Source organism: Argopecten irradians, chromosome 2 (assembly GCF_041381155.1).
Source record: "Argopecten irradians isolate NY chromosome 2, Ai_NY, whole genome shotgun sequence".
Classification (NCBI taxonomy): Eukaryota; Metazoa; Mollusca; class Bivalvia; order Pectinida; family Pectinidae; genus Argopecten; species Argopecten irradians.
This window is the reverse complement of record NC_091135.1, coordinates 52,529,568-52,554,475: the sequence shown is the minus strand read 5'-3', so window position 1 is coordinate 52,554,475 and position 24,908 is coordinate 52,529,568. Positions and strand designations below refer to the sequence as shown.

Below are 24,908 nucleotides of genomic sequence, written 5' to 3'. Positions count from 1 at the left end.
CCAACACCACATCAACATACTGAAACATCAACATACTCAAACACCACATCAATATACTGAAACATCAACATACTCAAACACCACATCAATATACTGAAACATCAACATACTCAAACACCACATCAACATACTGAAACATCAATATAATGAAACACCGCATCAACATACTGAAACACCACATCAACATACTGAAACATCAACATACTGAAACATCAACATACTGAAACACCACATCAACATACTGAAACATCAACATACTCAAACACCACATCAACATACTGAAACATCAACATACTCAAACACCACATCAACATACTGAAACATCAACATACTCAAACACCACATCAACATACTGAAACAGCACATCAACATACTGAAACATCAACATACTCAAACACCACATCAACATACTCAAACACCACATCAACATACTGAAACATCAACATACTCAAACAGCACATCAACATACTGAAACAGCACATCAACATACTGAAACATCAACATACTGAAACATCAATATAATGAAACACCGCATCAACATACTGAAACATCAACATACTGAAACATCAATATAATGAAACACCACATCAACATACTGAAACACCACATCAACATACTGAAACATCAACATACTGAAACAGCACATCAACATACTGAAACATCAACATACTCAAACACCGCATCAATATACTGAAACATCAACATACTCAAACACCACATCAACATACTCAAACAGCACATCAACATACTGAAACATCAACATACTCAAACACCACATCAACATACTGAAACATCAACATACTCAAACACCACATCAACATACTGAAACATCAACATACTGAAACATCAATATAATGAAACACCGCATCAACATACTCAAACACCACATCAACATACTGAAACATCAACATACTGAAACAGCACATCAACATACTGAAACATCAACATACTCAAACACCGCATCAATATACTGAAACATCAACATACTCAAACACCGCATCAATATACTGAAACATCAACATACTGAAACATCAACATACTGAAACACCGCATCAACATACTGAAACACCGCATCAACATACTGAAACATCAACATACTCAAACACCGCATCAACATACTGAAACATCAACATACTCAAACACCACATCAACATACTGAAACATCAACATACTCAAACACCACATCAACATACTGAAACATCAACATACTCAAACACCACATCAACATACTGAAACATCAACATACTGAAACATCAACATACTGAAACATCAACATACTGAAACACCGCATCAATATACTGAAACATCAACATACTCAAACATCAATATAATGAAACACTGCATCAACATACTGAAACACCGCATCAATATGCTGAAACATCAACATACTGAAACAATAAAGTACTGAAACATCAACATACTGAAACATCAACATGCTGAAACAGCACATCAACATATTAAAATTTGGTATTCCTTATATATGTACCCTCACACATTTTGTTATGTTCAGAATTTATTCATATCAGGAGTTGTTCAAAAATTGAAAAACAGGCTGTTACATTTGTAAATCATTTGGTCGTTTAATTTTCAAACAGTATTTTGTAAAATTATTCACTTCCAGAATGTCAAGTTTATATAAAAATCCTACCAAACGATATATATATATACTATGTGTATTATAATACAGTACTTTTAGGTATTGTTAGTTTTGTCTGAGTGGTGTAGTTTGTTACAGTAGTAGTACTGTCGTACTTCTGTTGCTGTTGACAATATGTAGGGTATTCCCATACAGTAGTATCCTGCAGATGTCACTTTACCAAATGTTAACAAGTGCAAGGACATCTTGTCATACCTTTTAGGGCATATAACATCAATGTATTTAGCTTTTACACACAGTTATCTGCATCTTAATAAGAACTTTAATCTTTGTTTGTGACTTCAGTATTCATCTTTTGATTTTATCTTTACAGAAAAACTTTTGAATTCCCATGGAAGAGAACTACGAAGAGCACTCTTCTCCCTCAAGCAGATCTTCCAGGTATAAATTCACTGATTGAATAAATTCATTATCTAATGGATTATATGGATGACTATCTTAGCTATGTAAAGTGGCTGCTGGAAACTGCCTGTAAGGCCTTATCTGTTAATAAGATAAAATCAAACCATCCAAGTGTCAGATTTCCAGTTCGAGATAACTACAACATTTTCACTGACAATATGACAAAATGACACTTGTGTACTGATTAGATACATTTATTGAGAAACATTATATTTAAAAAGATCATATCAGAAGTTGTAGACCATTTTATTTGTAATTAATAAAACATGTGAATTGCTATTTCTGTATTTCCAGGATGACAAAGACCTTGTCCACGAGTTTGTTAACAATGATGGCCTTGACTGTCTCATCAAGGTCGGGTCAGAAGCGGATCAGAACTACCAAAACTACATTTTACGAGGTGAGTTAACTCCCTTTCTTGATCATTCTAATATCTTTTAATTAAGTAGCTCTATGATTCTTCTTTGATTGATGTATGGTTTTGATGATTTGATTTAAAGATCAAAGATTCCATTTGCTATTGATTATGATGTTCTCTTTCTAGATAAGAACAATTAAATATAAGGCTATTTGAATAACCAACTTTTGATGAAGATAATATGTCAATTAAACATCGAATCATTAAAGGAAATTTGGATTTTCACTTTGGGAAATCTTGTATTCATCATGTGACATGATTAGTATTATAATTACTGAAATATGATTTTAAGAAAGCTTTCTATTTTGCATTTATTTTCTTATTCTTTAAACATCAATTTAGCATTAGAGACTCCCACTTTGACATTGGTTTTCATTAATGATGAGGAAGGGGGGGTTATTATGGTGTTTTTCTATCAGTCTACTTCTGGCTCTTTGTTGCTAAATCAAGACCCATGGACAAGCAGTTGCAATGTACTGGCTATTTGCCATTGTTATTCTTCTGGGTACTCTGGCTTCTCTTCATCAACAAACCTTTTCACAGTATCTGATTATGGAATATTAAAGACTATATAACTATAATACCTATAACTGATGAAGTGTATGTACATATGTAACAGGCAGTATTTCTATTGTAGTGTTTTTGTCTACACTAACATAAGGCTGACTATAATAGATTCTCACCTATGTGTTACATGATAATCTCCACCTGTTTTATAATGGTCAATGTTGTAAGTAATTAAACATTACATAAAGACCTACTTATAAAAAACACTCGAACCCTGAGGGATCAACTTAACTTAAAAGGCTTAACACATTACAGGAGTGTAATAAGTTCACTGTATAACATAGTCCAAATGATGTTTGTTAACTGGGTCAGACAAAATACTTGTTACACCCCTAACCTACAGCAAAAAGGCAAAATAAAATTGAAAAAAAAAGGAAAATATTGAAGTACTATTTATAGTAAGAATGCCTGACAACTGATTTATGAAAACATTTCCTTTTAAAGGTATTCTTTTAATGGTACTTTGGGTACCAGGATTGAGTTTACGACCTGTATGTCATCAATGGACTGACTGGCCTAGATCTTACATGTTAATCCTATAATGTGTACCTGGGGGCTTTTGAATTAACTTATAAGAGTATTTTTTCATTGATAAATGTTAATGATAAATCAGCTTAATTGCTTAATTGACTGACTTCACCCAGATTTTAATGTTCCATACAAAAAGCTCTTAATGGGAACCAGCAAAAATAGGGAATTTGAATCTTAAAAGTATAAATGCATGCAATAAAGACGTTTAAATGCAGGTGGAGAAAAGTAGAAAATAAAACTATCAAAGGTTTATTTTCAAACTTGAATAAAAAATTTGCTGCAGTTTATAAAACTGAAATGGAATAAACACAAATATGCAAGAACACGTCACCCATAGTTCACGTATAATTAATATTTTGTTTTGACAGATTATATGCCGAGATTTTCCATGTTTTAAGTTGGAATTCAGATTATATTCACAGTTGTCTCCATTCTCACATTTATTTTCGTGCTGACATTAACCATCTTGTATTAATGACTTTCAGCCCTGGGACAGGTGATGTTGTATGTGGACGGTATGAATGGAGTTATCAACCACAATGCTACCATCCAGTGGCTGTATAACCTACTCGCATCAAAGGTATAACCTTTTCCTCGGGCCCTTTAACCACAATCTTACCAGATATTCTCTAGGAAAGATAATATCTTTTGTGCACTTTAATTCTTAAAATATGTTTGATTTTCTGAAGTTGCAAAACTTATAGAAATAATGTAATTGATATCTTTTACATGGGTTAATAATCCACCTATTGACCCTATCAGAGGGTAATAATTGTATCAAAATTACTCATCAAGTCCTGTGTTAGGGGGCAATATAATGAGACATCCTGTATGGCAGCCTCTATGTTACCTGATAGGATAGATGAAAACAGAAATTTTGGTTACTATAGAAACAGGGGACTGCTTTACTCAACTATAAAAAGATAATTAGATTGACCTGCTCCGTTCATTAACACAGAGTAGTCTCCCTTCGTTGACCTCTACAGGTGCACACTAATTAGGTCAGCTCTGTGGTTGCTTTGTGTAGCTGGCGTGTTTCCAGGAGGTATTTAACTACTTCACCCCTAAAGTTTCACCATGAACTGTTCAAGCTGTGGATTTGGAAGAGTTCAAATGTATCGTTAAGGGATGAGTGGTTGTAAAGTGTACCGACTCTACGCCAGACCACAGGGTGATGTTACCTAAAGTGTCACCCTCCACAGTTACGAGGATTTCTTCTCATCACAAAATCATTCCTTTCTCACGATGAAAAGGACATGTAAAAATATAGCTCCTTTAAAAGTTAAACTGCACATCGTTAAGCTGTTTCATCCTAAATCTATTGTTTGTCAATATGTCATCAACTATTATTAAGGAAACAAACAGTGGTTTGTGTTATTTCTTATTTAGTTGTATCTATTTATAAATAGCTGTACTTTGGGTTATAAATAACTTTACTTTCACTTTGATCTTGGGTCACTAGAACAATTAATTCAGAAGAAAATTTAATTTTCACGAAAATTACAATATCCGATGAAATTGAAATAACTCACTACATTGTATATGGTAATTCGAAGCATGACATCTTGGTACTTACATCCTACAGACAGTTTCTACTTATGAAGGAATTTTACTGAACAAGTTATTAACAGTTCAATGTGGTTTAGACTAAAAATTGTGGTAAAATAGAAGATTATAAGTGGTTAAAATTAGTTAAGGCCCATACTTGAAGAAGAAAGTACCTACCAGTACTATCAGTTTTATAAACCACAATATCAGTATACAGTAGAAGGTTTGTTTTAGTATTACACTGAATCATGCTTTAAGTGCAGAGACCTAGAACAATACAACACGAATATAATTATAATTACCTACCTACAATGCATGCCATTTAGTATGAAACAAAGTTATAGGACAATTTTCCCACATAAAAACGGATGTACCACTCACTAACAAATTATGGGATGACTATTTATTGGACAGACTGAGGGATTTCACTGCACATCACTAGCTGGCTGGGTTGATGTGACAGCTTATATGTTCATTGTCGGTTGTGAGATTTTTTTTATAAAAAATGTTTGTTAAAGAATACAGAATGCCAAGATTTACTATATATGTAAGCTTTTATTTCATTGGAAAGAGAAACTGGAATATTGATCTTACATTGTTGATTATCTTCATAAAAAATAGCCGTACTTTCAATTTATAAATTTCTCTACTTTCACTTTGAATTAGCTTAGAGTCACTATTCAAGATTGATGAAACACATTTGAATTTAGCTTATGGACATTGTTACCTTAAAAAGATTAAGTTGTATTTCCCATTCATGTGTGGAAATTTTCCAATTAATATTTCATCTGTTCTGTAATTTATAGATTGTTTCATTTCTTTATATAGATATGTTTAATGTATATCGTTTATATAAAAAGTAAAAAAATAATTGAGCAGGGAGCAGAAAAAGCTTTATGATGGTATAGAATCCTATGCTTAGTATTTCCAGTTAATGTTCTATTTTGTGTGGTAAAATGTAGAAAAGGTTCTGGTAGATTTCATTGTATATAGTTGGAAGATTTTTAGAATGTTTTTAGGCAACGACTTAAGAAATGTGTTAAACTTAACTGGTTGTACAGATCACAACTTTATTTAGATGATTTCAATTAGTTGCATTGGTAAAATTTTGTATTCTCAGTTTTGATTGGTTGTATTGATTATAAAATTTTGTTTCCATAGTTTCGATTGGTTGTGAAGACGTCCCTAAAGTTGCTACTTGTGTTTGTGGAATACACAGAGACAAATACGATGCTGCTACTGAAAGCTGTCAACGAGGTGGATCGCAAACGAGGTAAGACTGTTAATTCTAATTTGATAGTTTGCATGTGATGTAAATAAGGTGATTGAAACAACTGATTGTATCAATATTTATAGAGTTATTGCCCTTGTATACAATTTTTTATTTTGATAAGTCTTCATGGTTCCTTTGATTTATTATCAGCAGCATAAACATGTACGAATCTGAATTATACACCAGCAGAAGGGTAAAGTTATCATTTAATGGAAACTGGAAAATTACAATCTAAATAGACTTAAATAAAACTTCAAAACATTATATCAAGAAATCTATATCATGCAAGATATAAATACAGGTATTATAACAGGTAAGAAATAAATACAGGTATTTTCCCACAGTCTGACGATTGATTTGATGTAGAAATTGGCCGTGACCATCAGATGAATACATCAAGTTAAATATTCTATAATAAATCTGTATGTCGCTGTACAGGTAATCAACTTAAGTGCCGTTTACACCTCTCGGAGGTCGTTGACAGTATGAAACACTCCGAAGTAATTGTCACCTATCACAAACCCAACCAGGCTGAAATCGTGTAGTTCAGGACAAGCAATGTTTCCCAGTGGCTCTGTGTGATACCTCAGAATGAAAGCCTATCGTTTTGATAAAGGGGATTGAATTACAATGGCCGAATTATGAGCTAGTGTTTATTTCGCCTGAGTAGACATAATTACCTATTGTGTTACCTGTGTTCGAAAGGTGCTACATTTCTACCTGTGGCCAGGTGTGGACGTCTCAAGGCTTCGTTATTTATCTTATTAGTTGGCAATATTACTGCTGAGAAAGTAGCAGAGTATCGAAATTCAACAAAAGTTAATGCCATCCTAAATTAGATAAATCCTTCATCTGTGTACTGCACATCCAAATGTTTATTTACTTGCCTTTACAGTCTTCTTATTTTTCTCTTGACGTTTAAATGTTGTGTATGAACACACAAGATGGGGGACATCTCATTATTCAAATTGTACGTCATTACACACTTTAACGTCATCCTACCATTAGTTACCACAATCGGCTCCCGACTGTCACCACGATTGTCACCACGTTGTTTATGATCAGCATCCTCAGCAAGTCCCCGTCACCAGATCAGACGTAAATCACCAGTAATAACACTGTCCCGTGGGGGATCGTGTCAGCAACTTTATCCCCCAAAACTGCATTAAATGTCAGAACACTTTCATACCATTGTAAGACATTAGTGGCAGTATATGGCCTATGAATAATACAGAAGGTCAGAAGTCTAAGTACATTTGTCACAGTAATTAGCTTTAATGACCCCTAATTAGCTAGGTGATATATGTGTGTCAGAATGTAATGCTTTGTGATTTATTTACCAACAAATGTTCACTTAATAATCACTGCGTGATGTTGTTATACGTAATACAAAGATAGCTTAAAATCATAGTAATGGATAGGAGTTTAGACGAAATGATAAAAGTAAGGAAAAATGAGATTTCACAAGCTTAAATATGGAGATTTCATTATGTTAATATAATGGTAGGAGATAAAAAGTGTTAGTAAGTACAGGTATTGTATAGGGTAAAAGGTAGAAACTTAAGTCACAGTGTGCATCTAACGCCAGGGGTGTTGGCATGGAATCAAAATCACAGGAAGAGTACCGCTAATGAATAATAACATTAATGAAATGAGAAAGCCAGAAAAAAGTCCAACAACAGCCAGACTTTTTGTGTTATATAAAGATGAAATTCTATATTGTTACATTAGATTGAGTAAACAGGAGCACTTGTATAATCAAACTAATGAAAACTATCGTATTTTACCCCCGGCTGTACTGTATGCGTCCCCTCTTCATTATTAATTACTGATGAATATATAGAGTACATTATCTGATGTACTGAGAACTCTCTGAATTACAACAAGACACCAAAACTTATGGTCTGTTTTAACACTAAGTAGCTCTGCCACTGAGATTCGAAGGCTTTCTGTATAGGTAGTGTATGGCCATCAGAACTTCATGCCAAGATTTCTATCTTCAAATGGTTTCTAATTTTACCCCTCAAACATCACAGTTGCTATTTTAAAGCCGGTCTTTCCTGATTAACCTGGGAGATAAGACAGGATGTATCCAATTCCATATGGATGTTGATCAGGAATCCGAAGTAAACATTTACTTGGAGATGTTTGATTCAGCTCCAATTGTATAACACATACACTGCATGAGGAATTTAGAGTGCCATTGTAAAAAGATGTCAAAAAAACCTGACAATAGATTTGTGTAAACATGGGCAGATAAGGGCCAATGAAATTGGGGTAATTTCAGACCAATTGTCGTATTTATTGTTAGACTGTTAACAGTGGAGAGTCTGCTTTGATGCCTCGTCTTGTTGAACGCCTTATTGTAAAGTAAACATGACCCAGAGTGGAATCAGATTGGATGTGTAGATCCTTTCTTGTAAAATTGTAAACTGTCCATACAAAAGATTTAGTGACATCTCAACACTTCTTATTGTATTGTCAAGTGGCCATCGGCTGTGTCAACATGATGTTATCCATCCTCATGGGGCCTGATAAGCATTTAAATACCAAGTGTTGGACACATGTAACTGGAGCCCTCCGATGACCCTCGGGCTGCCTGGTACAGCCAGAGGTGATCTCAATGATCATGTTCCATGTCAGGTTTACCTGATCTTGTACCACGCCTGGTCGCACCACGCCTGGACGCACACCTTTAAAGCCCTCGGGTGGTCGTGATTCTTCGATTCCCAGACCTCTGTCTGTTTTTAGTTCATCAGACAATCTGATCTGATTGGCCTCATTTGATCGGCAGATATAACATTATTACTCCAGGCTTACTATAAAACAGCTATATAAGCCTGATTAAAATTAGTACAGATACAACTGATCTTGTGAATGGAATGGTAGAATTTGTCATTAAGGTGGCCGTAATTAGCTCCGTAGTGGTCCTCGGAAATGTCCTTTAGAGCCAGATGGAATTTCATGGCCAAATCTTTGACACCATCTAGCCACGCGTTCTTTATCCAAAACAATGCCATTAGTGCTGAAGGACAATAGCTGGGGTTTTATAAAACAAAGGCTTCTCGTCAGTTAGAGTTTGTCTTACCTGACACACTGAATACCACAAACTAAGTCATGTATGCTGTGAGGTTTTTTTATTGTTTCCATAAATAAACAAGTTTCTTGAATAGTAAACAATTTATTTGGTTTTCTAAATTTAGAATTGGTATAGTATGTGACACTTGAACAGTTGGGAAGGGTACTTGATACTGACAAATTTTATCTATTCAGTTAATCTACTCAATGAAAACATACCTTTAGAATCTTTGTTATACATGTTGGGTATGTGGTTAAAAAATGTTAGAAAATATTTGAGGTATTTTCGATCCTTTTTATCTTTTTTTTTTTTGTTTTGTCAAAAAACCCACCAAAGATAGTACATACATGTGTATCAAAATATATGTTATACATGTGTATCAAAATATATGTTTAGACTAGAAAATTTGTATAATTTTATAAGGCCCATGCAGTGTTAAAAAATTACAAATAAATAAGAATAGGAAACATGTGTCTTTCCTAAATCATTTGCACAAGAATATTGGTACAAAATAAAACTAACTGATGTGATAGACACATTTAATAATAAATGATAGATAGATTATGGCATATTGAATGAAGTTTGAACTTTGGCTAGATTCCTCTACATCTATAAAATTTGTTATATAAATACTGTTTGTGTTGTAATAATATCTAACATGGGTATTTTGTTTTACCATCAGGTTTAATGCCATGGACAAACATCATTGGGATCCTGGATGAGAAAGATGGCGGAGACACAGAACTCCTCATCTACTCCATGACACTTATAAATAAGGTAAACGTCTAGGCATGACAGAGTTATTTCCCTTTGTGAGAAAAAAAAAATCAAAATCATGGTTCATTGTCTGCTATTGTACATCATATATTTATAGCAAATGCTGATATAAATTGAATTTGATTTCTGAATAATTGATCATTTTCATTAATTCTGGAAATAATACAGAGAAAGAAAAAAAAATCAATAAATGATTTTCATTGAATTTAATTGTGATTTGGTCACAGGTACTGAACGCTATCCCAGACCAGGACACATTTTACGATGTAACAGATGCATTAGAAGAGTTAGGCATGGAACAAATCACACGCATTTACATGAACAGAAATGGAGCTGACCTTGACCTTCTGACACAGTTCCAAGTGTATGAGGTATGTTTCTTTTAACTTTTAAATCTGAATGTAATTTTGTTAGATTTCGCTAAAATTTTCATGTCCAATGTACACGTAATGAATGAAGATGATAAAAAAAAATCTGCTTTAAGAATGTTATATTAATGACAAAACTTAATATTTTCAAGGCCGCCTTACGGAATGAGGATGGGGAAGAAGATGCAGACATGTCTCAAATGGACAGCTTACGGTTTGTACAAACTTGTTGTTAGAATCTGATGACTGAAGCTCCCATTGCTGGAATTTGTCTTGATGTTTATTAATTATAGTTAATGATCATTTCAAAATCATTTTGTAAACTCCAAAGACTTATAGTATCTAGATGTAGAACTTTTAAAATAAATATATATCAAATAACTTATTTAACTTATTGTGTTTAATATACTAGCAACTTTTTGTTATGATTTTGAACTACAGTGAAACTTTTATCTAAGTATCATGCTTGATTATTTTGATCTTTATTTGTATCATAAAAAGCTTCATTCCATCATTAGTATGATTTTACATGTGACAGACGAACACCAAGGACGAAGAGTGACCAGGACAGTGTGAGGAAGAGCCGCCGCTTCTCCATGGGAACTGGCCCAAAGAAGATGAACAAATCAAAGAGTGTACCAGCTTTACCTGCCGAGGAAATCAACCCAGCGGAGGAATACATGAAGGTCAAACAAAAGTCAAAAGAGTGAGTTATTAGGTTTACTAATAGATATTCAATCAATGGCATTTTTATGCTCAATGAATAAGGACTTTTAGATTATGTTTTCTTTTCAGTGAAGATAGGTAGGCAGTTATCAGGTGTAGAATGGGAGTAAAATGTAATGAAGCATTGAAACAATGCAGAGGTGATGAATAAACAAAATTGTGACTCAAATTTAACTGTTTCCGTTTTCTTCATTGTTTTATATCATCAGTGTATCTTCACTTTGACTGCTGAAAATAATCTCAGGGTAAAAGAAATTTTAAGCTTGACTTGGAAAATTGAAAATTATTTAATCAATGAAATTTGTTTTCTTCCCTAGTCATTGTCTACTAGTACCAGAGGAACAACACGACAAGCTCCCAGAACAGAGACGAAGACGACAAAGACTCGATGAACTACAACAAACAGTAGAGGAGGCTAGACCCCCCGATAAACCAGGAATGCCGCAAAATATCCAAGTTAACGGCACAGCTGAGCTCACGCCAAACACACAGTCATCATGTAAGCTTTCATCTGATTCAGATTCTCTCAGTGAAAATATTCCAGATTATTTGAGAGAAGAGCTAGCCAGTTTTTCGCAGATTGCTTCCCAGCTTTCAGACGAAACAGCTTCGCAGCTAGAAAGCATACAAGAGTATGAACCTGAAGAGTTCACACCCGATAATCAATCTGCTTGTAAGCTTTCAGATGAATCGGATCAATCCGCTTGTAAGCTTTCAGATGAATCGGATACTCAGAATAGTGGTGTCCATGACTATGTAACAGCAGAGCTTGCAGCCAAATATGAGTCTGCTACTAAGCTTTCAGGTGAATCGGACAGCCATAACGAACATTCAGATATATTAGGTTCGTAAATTATTTCAAGTTTGTTGTCATGCAAACCCAATGGATGCAGACCAGAGATTTTTTCCCTAAATTAGCCCTAAAAGTATATCATAGTCCGTCCGTTAGACTCCTATCTTACCTGAGACAAGCCGTAGATGACTTGTCTGACCTCCGCGTATGCCTGTGATCCTCGTAAAAATTAACTAGCGTTTGAGGAGTATCTGTGGTTACTCTATCAAGGTCCTGGCGACTCTTTGTTTGAAGAATGCGATTTTGATTTTGTTTTCCAGTTTCTTTTTACTATGTTGCCTGCTGAAATGATTTGCCGCCTTTTCTCCCATATTAACTTTTTATGATAAATGGCAAAATGACATTGGAATGATCATATTTATTTAATATATATACATTTTAAATTATGTGACATTGAAATTTTCATTAATGCATGTGCTTTTTAAGATGCTATTTATTATTATGCTAAAGTTCTTGTATGAAATGCTTTGAACAAAATGTGACTGCGAAAATCAGAGAAAAAACGTTCATTTTGGTGCTAAAATTATTCTGGAAGTGCTTTATTCAAAGTCTGACCTTGAAAATCTGAAATATTTGTTGATTTGAAGAATGATAACCACAATTTTTACTTTTGTTTAACTTGTTCACCAACACCTGTTGTGGACGCTGTCTAAGCATGACTTGGTGTTTACAGGCGCTTGTTGATCACAACCTACACTTAACACCATTACAATGATGTCAGAATTCACATTGTGTCATTAAAAACTGATAGTACTGAAGGATGTTAAGTTTTTTTTCTATGATTCAAATGGATGTAATATTTTGTCTTCATAAACTTGTCACCAAAAATATTGGCAAATTTTGTAGTGAAACTGTTGCCATCTTATTAAATTTAATATTGTAATTTATAAATTGGATGAAAATGGCAAAATTTCAATAAAAGCAATAATATTTTGCCCTGCAGAAATATTTTAATCAATGCTAGACAGTTTTCTAAGTTTTGGTTCTAAGCTATAGGAATGTTTGGTTGTGATCACAGTGCTTTGTTATGTTGCTCATCCTTCTTGTTGACAGTGACGGGCCTTTTGTGCCTTGTTACCTGTCCTTATCTAACTTGCAATGTTTCCTTCAATTTCTGTTCTGATTGGTTCATCAGCACTGTGTGAACTTTGTAACATCGGGGTTGCCTAGCAACAGCGGCTTTAGTGGTGACATGTGACTTTTGAGTTTGTTTCTGTGTGTCATACTAACCTGATGGCATGTTTGCCCACAGATGTCCCTCGTACGCGACGAGACCGGCGGGAAAGACAGAGATCATTTGTGAAAGAGCAGGAATTAGAACGAATACGACAACGATTTCAAGGGCGCAATCATGCTGGCGATCGATCATCTATGTCCAGTTCTGCTTCATCGAGCACAATTAGTAGTGGTACATTGTACACAATCACTGTTAGGATGTTAGGGCCCTCACATGTTCTTCTGACATCACAGCACTTTATCACTCAAGGGCATTAACTCATGTTACTCTCTGTCAGCGGTGCTTCAAACATCATGTGATTTTATACTGAATGAAACTGAATTAGGTTCATATCAATCAAAATTTTATTTTCAGGTAGTATTTAGCTTCAGCTTTCAAATATAAGCCAAGTATTTTATTTGCTAGTGTAGATCATATCATAATTATAATATCTGGGCTGCAAATTGCAGGGTGCTACTTACAACATTTATTTGCCAATATTTTTGTTATAGTAACCAACCTGTTATATATGGGGCATTTGCTAGGTACAAGTGTATTGTCGGTGGTTTTTTTCTCCCAGAACAACCCAAAACCTGGCATGTTGTTTAATGATCATAGATATTGATATGATAAATAAAAAGAGAGAAATCAGCATAAAAATTGAGAGCCTAATGAATGGTTGGATAAAATTAATGACAACAATAATTTCTTAATTTTTTTTATACATATCCTCGTTTAAATTGTTTCACTTGTTTTTAATAAAAAAAAATGATGTCTTGTGTTCATGAAACATGCTTAGAGTCTATATTTTATAGCATTACAAGTACAAAATAACTAGTAAAGTTAGGTTTACTTAAAGTCTTTACAGCTTAAACTTTCTTCAACATTGTCTGCATCTTTGATTTCAAAAGATTTTGAAAGAACATTTAAGCTGTGATGTGAAAAGACAGTTGAGGGTCACCTTGAGTAGGGCCAACATATGGTGTAGACAAAACTTGTGAATAATATTTCTAAAACTAGTCTTAGATTAATGGAAAATGAAGATGTAAATGGGTTACTTTTGTTCTCCTACAAGCTAGTTTAGGTGATGGTGGTGGTCAATATAGATACTACTTATAGCACTATGAAACTCATAGGCACTCAAATTCACCTGATAATCTACCATATTTTATTATTTATGTGTGTTGAAGTTCTGGTAAACTTTTATCTAATATTGCTCAATGTTTCTTTCTTCAGATGACCAACAGATGAGAAATGGTTACTCGCGGCCAGATCTGTCCAAAGAATCAGGTTACCTTAGTAATGGTGATCTGTCTAAGAGTCAGAATGGATTTGAGTCGAGAAACAATGCAATTAACGATAGCATGAGTAATGCAGTGTCACCCACTGGACAGTCCTCTAACTCCAGCAATAGTCGCTGGGCCAAATATTTACAGACAAAGAAAGAAGATGTTGAAAAGTCACCTGAACCACAGCCTGAACCCGAGCCAGGCATGCTCAAACGTCATCCATCAATAAAGGGCGACAGTCTGTCACAGCGAAAGGAAAATCTTCAGCAAGGTCACATAGGCAATGCAATACAGCGAGTGCCTGTGGAAGGTTTCGAGGCTGAAGATAAAGACAATGTTTCAACAAATATAAACCGTTTTACGACTAATGGTGAGGCAGAGATAGGGCCCAAGGAAGTGTCTCGTCCCACCGGGGATCTCAGTGGACTTATCAGTAAGGCCAAGGGTGAATTATCACGGCAGACTGTGGTAAAAGAACCTCCCAAACCTAGCCAAACTCCTACCTCCCCTCCTGAAGTGAAATTAACTGAAAGTGACCTACAATGGGACAAAATGTGCAAACGCTTACGTAGACCTTTAAAAATCAAAGATTTAGACTTTACAGATCTCAACGAAGAAGATGACTGTGATGTGTTCGCTCCTGCAGCCCCATCCTTCAGTATGGGTGGTGGACCCCCACCACCCCCTCCTATGCCAGGTATGGGACTGCCCCCACCTCCACCACCCCCTCCCCCTGGTGGTCTACCCCCACCTCCCCCACCCCCACCAGGTGCCCCACCCCCACCTCCCGGCCCTGGGATGATGGGAAGTCCAGCTCCTGGTTTGAATGTAAAACTGCCACCTGCTCCTGGTGCTACTCTTAAAAAGAAGAAAAAGACAATGAAACTCCACTGGAGGTTAGTTCAACCCGAAATGCCTCATCCTTCTACCAAAGGGGAGACAATCTGGAAAGACATTGTAGAGGTCAAAGTCGACCCTGATAAACTGGAACATCTGTTTGAGACAAGAGCATCAGATATGAAGCAAAAGGTCAGTAATCAAATTGTGATAAACAGCAGATAAGATTATGACAATCTCAGATAAGTAGCCACATAGGGATATTTTCATTGTGATTGCTGCTTGTCTAGATATGTATGTACTTTGTACATGCTTGTACATTCAGCTTTCTCCTTTATATGCTATTAGTAAAACAGCTATTCTTTTGAAATAAGAAAGCTTGGTAAAAAAGGATTTTGTTCATCATGTGATATTTCCCATCATGCATCATTGTTCATTGGTTGGCTTGGTAGATTTCTAGATATTCTATTTGGTTCTTTTTCTTTATTGGTTTCTTTCTTATGGTTTCTTTTTAAAGTGTTCATCATGTATCAGCTATCAACATAAAATACTTAACGGTAATGAATGATGTTTTCAAAAAACATGTATAGGAACTATCTTAATGGCACTGGCTATTTGTTAGTTCAAAGGAATAATTTCAAACGATCAAGATTCTCTTAAATCTTTTCATGATGAACATTTGACAAGGAAGCACTGTTAAAATTAACTTCTGTTGTAGATTTGGGATAGAGTTATAAATGTTATTGTTTTGTTTACCATGTTTATATTTGTTGTGTTTATGATAACTTTTCCCCTTATTTCCTGTTGTATCAGATTCCTGGTTAATTTTATTTACTCCTGCCCATATCCATAGAAATTTTGATTCCTATCAGGTTTGGATGATCCATTCCTAAATATTAATTATTGTTGCCCAATATATTCAAAGATGGGCTGAAAGAAACCCGAATCTATTGAACAGTGAAATTGGTGCATGTTGATTCAATACTTCACTCTATGTAATTTTAAAGTGCAGCTTATGAAAATAATTTACACTATAATGATTCATCTGTAACATTTTTCCATATTGAAGAATTTATAGCAGTAGATGAGTAATATGTGCTTATTTTGACGCCATTTAAGCAGCTTATAGTCTTTGAACAAATTGGTCCAATTGTTCAATTTGTAAATCACAACTTTATGAATTGCAAATAGAAAACCAAATCTTTCTTAAGCTCAAAACTTAGAGTTTAAAAAGCATTCAAATAAAAATACCCCAACATTTATACAGAAGTAGTTTGTAACAATTACAGGAATGGCCTTATTTTGTCTTTTGGTTACACAGAGTTGTCTGCCCTTGAGAGCAGGTGTTAATTAGGTCATTTTACTTAATGTAGAAAGGAATTAGTCTTCCCACAAATAATTAAAATGTAAAAAAAAGGAATTAGTATTCCCACAAATAATTAAAAAGATAGTCTTATTTGAAGAGTTGATAACAATTTGTATTGAAGAAAATTCTTGTTGTCTTAAAAAATCTACACACAGTGACCAACTAGGTATTGTGCAGGGCTTTATGGGATTATCATTGGTAGAAGAATCTGCCTGTACAAAGGTTCTTGTTTATATGTAAATGTAGAGGTGGCTGGATCACTTTTACTAATGCAGAAATATTCTCATCTTTTTCTTTCCATGCTGCACACACTCGGCTGACTTCGTCATGGTGCCTGTCTATCTGATATGAATGGCTATTGCATGTGTGTTGCCATTTTTGTTTACAATGCACAAACAGGACTTGGTAAGATCTGTATTCCTGTACATGTTATGTGTGCTACAGCTTGGATGGAGATCATTCATTTAATCTTATTTCAATCTTAGACAAATGAACGAAAATACCATGTACCGGGTACATTGGTTACACATGTAGTTCAAGCTTTCAATAGATATATATATTTCCCTATTTTTTTTTTCAAATGTTAAACATATCACATTTTGTGTGATTTAAAAAAAATTTAAGATAATGAATCGAAATATTGATTGTTTTCTAAAGATAGTACTAAGTATATCATTTGAATGTAGGATAAGTGTCACTTAATTATGAGAAATCTCCATCCAATTTGATGCTTGTTGTTTGATGATATGATGCTTTGCGAACAAAATCTTCAATCTCATAATACTTTTAAAAGAATTTAATTTCAATGTTGTATTTGTGCTGTAAAGTTTTCATCATTGCAAGCTATTGTCTCACTGTTAATCTAAAGAAAACATGAATGTTTGAATGTTCTTATGGAGAACTTTATTTTCTATTCTATAATTGAATCTTTCTTTGGTTTAAAACTTTAATAGATAATGCAATGTGATAAATAAGAAAGCAATAATGCATGTAAATTTGCGAACGTTTTACTGACATTTAAAACTAATGATACTAAGTTGATCCATGAATTTTGTGTGCTTGGCAAACTCTTCTTTTGTGTTAAAGCATGATTTCATGGAAATGATATTTCACATTTTGTACATGTACTAACTTTCATTTTCACCTAAAACATGAACGCCTTCCTCACCTCCCACAGAAAAGAGTTCACTTTATATTAGAACCGAGATATGATTTTGAGTGTTATTTTCCTTTCCTAGTCTCTGAAAATATTGAAGGAGCAACTATGACTTCAGAAGTTCACCACAGTGTTTGTCTCCTAGTTAGTGTGTGAGTTTGATGTGAGCTGATGACCCTACCCACCATTGGCGAGTTGTGCTCTTCCTACCGAGTGCTAAACTTAGTACTGCTGTACAGCTAACGCTGGATAGTCTCCCTTTAATTACAGATTAATGCTCATTAATCAGCTACCAGTACACTAGCCCCCTCTTTCTGTTAACAACCTAATCCTATTTCATCATCTCTTATTTTAAATGTAACTGTTCATCATGAATTACAGAAAACGGATACGAGTGGGAAGAAAGAGATCTCGGTCCTTTCTCCAAAGAGATCCAATGCCATCAACATTGGTCTTACGGTCTTACCACCTCCTCGGACAATCAAGGCAGCCATCTTAAAAATGGACAACTCCATCATGAACAGGGAAGGCATTGAGGTAACTACGTCATTTACAAAAAGTCATATACATCTACCTCAAAGGAGTTATAGGAAATTTTCTTCCAGATTCATTGATAAAAGTAAAATTGCTTATATATTATGAACAGAGAAAGCATGAAAGTAACTTTCATGTGATTTTCAATAAGTCATCAAACTAATTCGAATGATTTCTTTCAGATTAAGCTAAAACATTCTTTAAGATCAAGCTGAAATATTCTTTCCAGATTCCAATGGTTACTACCTGAATTTTAACAGATCTTGTAGAAATTTGTACATTTATAAAAGCAATAACTATTGACTTGTACCATAACAGAAAATCCTGACATCCATGATGCCAACAGAAGAAGAGAAGATGATGATCCTCGATGCCCAGATGGGTAACCCTGATATCCCCCTGGGTACCGCTGAACAGTTCCTTCTCACGCTGTCCTCCATCAGTGAGCTCCAGGCTCGGCTCTCCCTCTGGCTCTTCAAACTCGACTACGAGACGGTAGAGTCAGTAAGTATAGTTGTCTCTCCTTCTTAATTTATCATTTTATTATCTCTTTTAACTTCAAATTTGTTTATGGAATAGTTTTCGAATACATTCTCATTCATTGAAATCCAAGAGTTTCATTGCTTTTATTCTTTTAACCTGTTGAAATTTTAATCTGGAATATTATGAAAAGTAAATTTATTTTTGCCCTGACTTAACTGTTAGAGATTCTGACCTCATTTGTATGTGAGGAAGCAATGAAAACTCATTTACTTAGAAGTTCAGCTGTCTGAACTTAAAAATCTAAGGTTCAACATCTACTGATTGACTGATCTACCATGTGTTTCTTGTGAAGCCAAGATATGCACTGTTTTACCTTCATTGATGATTGTCTTCTGGCAAGATACTACCCCAAATTGTTCTGAATGGCAGACATTAGGATCCAGTTTTTTTATTCAGTTTAATGCATGTTGTATGTTGTTTTTATTAAGATTTTGTTGAATTACAATCACAGGAAGTAGCAGAGCCCCTGAGCGATCTGAAGAAGGGTATTGAGGAGCTACTGAAAAACAAAACCTTTAAATACATCCTATCTGTGATATTGACTATTGGAAACTTCCTCAATGGTGCTCAGGTAAGCCCATAACAGACAAAGGTATATCATACCTGTGAAAAAGAGTAGGTCACTGTTTGTATATTCTGTGACGAAATGCTTAGAATTCTTATCACAAGTCCTGAAAACAGTAGTTTAATCTTCAAAGTTAAATGCATCATAAAAACCAATACCCTCTTACGTTGAGTGGAAAAAATTGTTAAGAGATTTAATTTGTATCTCAGATCCCCATATGTTTCCATCGCCCAATGTACCAAAGATGATAATTGATGAGTGTATCCTATGTTTTTTTGTTACAGGCGAGAGGTTTCAGTATAGAATACCTTACCAAGATTCCCGAGGTGAAGGACACTGTCCACAAACACTCCCTCTTACATCATCTGTGTGTCATCATTATTGACCAGTTCCCCGACAGTACTGACCTCTACTCTGACATCGGAGCCCTTGGCAGGTGTTCCCGGGTAAGAACTCATGTGGGATGTCAGCCTCATGAGACGTCGATAGTAGTTAGCTGCTGTTCCCACTTAACTTCTTCTGTGAACGTCATAGTTCTTGGCTGCTGTTGCAGGTTGAATTTGCTAGTGAAACTCCTTTTACACTGTCAAGGTTGTTTTTGGAATTTCTGTTGTCTGGAAAAACTTTTAAATTGATGTATAAATACAGCATTTGTGATATTACATAGCTTAATGTCAACAGGTGTCATCTTCCAAGATGGGTGTATATTTTGGTTGAGGAAATCCTCAAAGACCCCTTCAAACTTTTGACCTACATCATCTCTCAGAGTTAGAAGAGTATGGATGTTGATTATTCACTTTTTCTTTGCCACAGGTTGACTGGGATGAGCTTGGCAATAAACTTGAAAAGATGGAGCGTGAGTGCAAAGGATCCTGGGATCATTTACGTGCAATTGTAAAACATGATGGAAGCTCTAACTCAAGTATAAAAACAAAGTAGGTATAGAAATATAGGTACTGTACATAGTGTAGAGACAGTAGTACATTTATTGTATTCAATAAGTAAATTTTGCATTGCCAAAATGTGACTAGAAGCACTGTTTTGTTATATTAAATAGTCAGTATAAGACAGCTTAAACTATTAAACATATTTAAATACATAGTTTATTATTGGAGGACAAGATGTTTATTAGGATGATTACAGGTAGTACGGAACTGATTTATTACTTCTAATGGTATGACACTCTTCAAGTTTCTAAGAATTTTAATGAAATATTTCTTTTAATCATTTCAGGTTGTCAGAATTTCTGTCAGATGCAGCTGAAAGGATAATGATTTTAAAGATTGTACATAAACGGGTCATGCAAAGGTGAGTAGAGTATTGTATTTCCATTACGCTCATAAATACATGGCATTTATACTCAATCAAAATTAAAATTCTCACTACAAAATTCCATTGTTGTATGGAAATGTCTTTTGATTGTATATAAACTTTGAAATTATTTTTAAAAAATGTATATTTTGATTACCCAGAGTAGTTAAAAAAGTTATAGTCCTAAGACAGTTTTAGAATTTCTGCAGAAACGGAAAGAATTCATACTCAAATATAGTTGTTTTATTGACAAATATAACCTGACTTGTTATAAGACATTGATGTTTTGTTTTACAGATATAACAAATTACTGTTATATATGGGTCTGCCCTTGTCCAGTGCCCGTGATCTCAAGGTGAACGCCTTCTGTAAAACAATAAGTGAGTTTGCCCTGGAGTATAGGACGACGCGAGAAAAGGTGATTCAGCAGCTACAGAAGAAAGCCAACCAACGGGAGAGGAAAAAGACGAGAGGAAAAATGATTGTAGATGTAAGTCATTGTTGGTTTGTATACTTCAGTATAAACGGCGATGATTGTAGATGTAAGTCATTGTTGGTTTGGATACTTCAGTATAAGCGGCGATGATTTTAGATGTAAGTCATTGTTGGTTTGGATACTTCAGTATAAGCGGCGATGATTGTAGATGTAAGTCATTGTTGGTTTGGATACTTCAGTATAAGCGGCGATGATTGTAGATGTAAGTCATTGTTGGTTTGGATACTTCAGTATAAGCGGCGATGATTGTAGATGTAAGTCATTGTTGGTTTGGAAACTTCAGTATAAGCGGCGATGATTGTAGATGTAAGTCATTGTTGGTTTGGATACTTCAGTATAAGCGGCGATGATTGTAGATGTAAGTCATTGTTGGTTTGGATACTTCAGTATAAGCGGCGATCAAGGGATCTGTATTTCTGACTAAAAAAGAAAACAAGAAAAAATATTCTGATATAGATACATTACATACAAATGTGTTTGTCAGAGTATAGCTACTTAATGTCAATGAATTGATTGTTAGGTTATTTATTATAATATGGAAGAATAGAGTTCAAGGTTATTGTATTAATTACAGGAAATGGCAAATGTTTGTGTATTTTTACCAATTATACTTATCTTTTTTAAGACGGAAAATTTCTCCAGCTCCAAATCCAAATCTAAAGATGCTCAGAATGATGAGGCATTACAACGACTCCTGTCAAATGGATACACGAGCGCCGATGACAGGGGCATGCCTGGCCATAAACGCAGACAACGCGGTCCACGTATGTATAGCACCTTATCTCACAAAACTAATAGCCCAATGACAGTCTATATCACTAAGCCACATGAGACAGTGTCTGTGTTGTTCTGGATAATAGACCAATGACAATCTATATCACTAAGCCACATGAGACAGTGTCTGTGTTGTTCTGGATAATAGACCAATGACAATCTATATCACTAAGCCACATGAGACAGTGTCTGTGTTGTTCTGGATAATAGACCAATGACAATCTATATCACTAAGCCACATGAGACAGTGTCTGTGTTGTTCTAGATAATAGACCAATGACAATCTATATCACTAAGCCACATGAGACAGTGTCTGTGTTGTTCTAGATAATAGACCAATGACAATCTATATCACTAAGCCACATGAGACAGTGTCTGTGTTGTTCTGGATAATAGACCAATGACAATCTATATCACTAAGCCACATGAGACAGTGTCTGTGTTGTTCTGGATAATAGACCAATGACAATCTATATCACTAAGCCACATGAGACAGTGTCTGTGTTGTTCTGGATAATAGACCAATGACAATCTATATCACTAAGCCACATGATCATGAGACAGTGTCTGTGTTGTTCTGGATAATAGACCGATGACAATCTATATCACTAAGCCACATGAGACAGTGTCTGTGTTGTTCTGGATAATAGACCAATGACAATCTATATCACTAAGCCACATGATCATGAGATAGTGTCTGTGTTGTTCTGGATAATAGACCAATGACAATCTATATCACTAAGCCACATGATCATGAGACAGTGTCTGTGTTGTTCTGGATAATAGACCAATGATAATCTATATCACTAAGCCACATGAGACAGTGTCTGTGTTGTTCTGGATAATAGACCAATGACAATCTATATCACTAAGCCACATGAGACAGTGTCTGTGTTGTTCTGGATAATAGACCAATGACAATCTATATCACTAAGCCACATGAGACAGTGCCTGTGTTGTTCTGGATAATAGACCAATGACAATCTATATCACTAAGCCACATGATCATGAGACAGTGTCTGTGTTGTTCTGGATAATAGACCAATGACAATCTATATCACTAAGCCACATGATCATGAGACAGTGTCTGTGTTGTTCTGGATAATAGACCAATGACAATCTATATCACTAAGCCACATGAGACAGTGTCTGTGTTGTTCTGGATAATAGACCAATGACTAGACCAATGACAATCTATATCACTAAGCCACATGAGACAGTGTCTGTGTTGTTCTGGATAATAGACCAATGACAATCTATATCACTTAGCCACATGATCATAAGACAGTGTCTGTGTTGTTCTAGATAATAGACCAATGATAATCTATATCACTAAGCCACATGATCATGAGATAGTGTCTGTGTTGTTCTGGATAATAGACCAATGACAATCTATATCACTAAGCCACATGAGACAGTGTCTGTGTTGTTCTAGATAATAGACCAATGACAATCTATATCACTAAGCCACATGAGACAGTGTCTGTGTTGTTCTGGATAATAGACCAATGACAATCTATATCACTAAGCCACATGATCATGAGATAGTGTCTGTGTTGTTCTGGATAATAGACCAATGACAATCTATATCACTAAGCCACATGATCATGAGATAGTGTCTGTGTTGTTCTGGATAATAGACCAATGACAATCTATATCACTAAGCCACATGATCATGAGACAGTGTCTGTGTTGTTCTAGATAATAGACCAATGATAATCTATATCACTAAGCCACATGATCATGAGATAGTGTCTGTGTTGTTCTGGATAATAGACCGATGACAATCTATATCACTAAGCCACATGAGATAGTGTCTGTGTTGTTCTGGATAATAGACCAATGACAATCTATATCACTAAGCCACATGATCATGAGATAGTGTCTGTGTTGTTCTGGATAATAGACCAATGACAATCTATATCACTAAGCCACATGATCATAAGACAGTGTCTGTGTTGTTCTGGATAATAGACCAATGACAGTCTATATCACTAAGCCACATGATCATGAGACAGTGTCTGTGTTGTTCTGGATAATAGACCAATGACAGTCTATATCACTAAGCCACATGAGACAGTGTCTGTGTTGTTCTGGATAATAGACCAATGACAATCTATATCACTAAGCCACATGATCATGAGACAGTGTCTGTGTTGTTCTGGATAATAGACCAATGACAATCTATATCACTAAGCCACATGAGATAGTATCTGTGTTGTTCTGGATAATAGACCAATGACAATCTATATCACTAAGCCACATGAGACAGTGTCTGTGTTGTTCTGGATGATAGACCAATGACAATCTATATCACTAAGCCACATGATCATGAGACAGTGTCTGTGTTGTTCTGGATAATAGACCAATGACAATCTATATCACTAAGCCACATGAGACAGTGTCTGTGTTGTTCTGGATAATAGACCAATGACAATCTATATCACTAAGCCACATGAGATAGTGTCTGTGTTGTTCTGGATAATAGACCAATGACAATCTATATCACTAAGCCACATGATCATGAGACAGTGTCTGTGTTGTTCTGGATAATAGACCAATGACAATCTATATCACTAAGCCACATGAGACAGTGTCTGTGTTGTTCTGGATAATAGACCA

The 24,908-nt window shown here is 35.1% G+C and overlaps 1 protein-coding gene across 17 annotated transcripts in view; it reads left to right on the top strand.

The window, feature by feature from the left end:
* Nucleotides 1-24,908, top strand: part of LOC138315899 (FH1/FH2 domain-containing protein 3-like) — a 134,773-nt gene that overhangs the window by 100,329 nt on the left and 9,536 nt on the right. For 15 of the 17 annotated variants that reach the window (XR_011207553.1, XR_011207551.1, XR_011207552.1 and 12 more), the window contains 18 exons: nt 1,971-2,038; nt 2,354-2,459; nt 4,061-4,155; nt 6,285-6,396; nt 10,158-10,252; nt 10,480-10,623; nt 10,773-10,834; nt 11,159-11,326; nt 11,664-12,190; nt 14,652-15,733; nt 18,445-18,600; nt 18,916-19,101; nt 19,592-19,711; nt 19,990-20,151; nt 20,519-20,640; nt 20,939-21,013; nt 21,314-21,506; nt 22,138-22,276. Coding sequence is in view for 14 of the 17 variants with exons in the window: in XM_069257245.1 (XP_069113346.1) it covers nt 1,971-2,038; nt 2,354-2,459; nt 4,061-4,155; nt 6,285-6,396; nt 10,158-10,252; nt 10,480-10,623; nt 10,773-10,834; nt 11,159-11,326; nt 11,664-12,190; nt 14,652-15,733; nt 18,445-18,600; nt 18,916-19,101; nt 19,592-19,711; nt 19,990-20,151; nt 20,519-20,640; nt 20,939-21,013; nt 21,314-21,506; nt 22,138-22,276 (3,612 nt within the window). In the remaining 3 variants the exon portion in view is untranslated. Of the gene's footprint in view, nt 1-1,970; nt 2,039-2,353; nt 2,460-4,060; nt 4,156-6,284; nt 6,397-10,157; nt 10,253-10,479; nt 10,624-10,772; nt 10,835-11,158; nt 11,327-11,663; nt 12,191-13,451; nt 13,608-14,651; nt 15,734-18,444; nt 18,601-18,915; nt 19,102-19,591; nt 19,712-19,989; nt 20,152-20,518; nt 20,641-20,938; nt 21,014-21,313; nt 21,507-22,137; nt 22,277-24,908 lie in introns of all 17 variants that reach the window. The other 2 variants (XM_069257242.1, XM_069257244.1) reach the window with 2 other exon arrangements.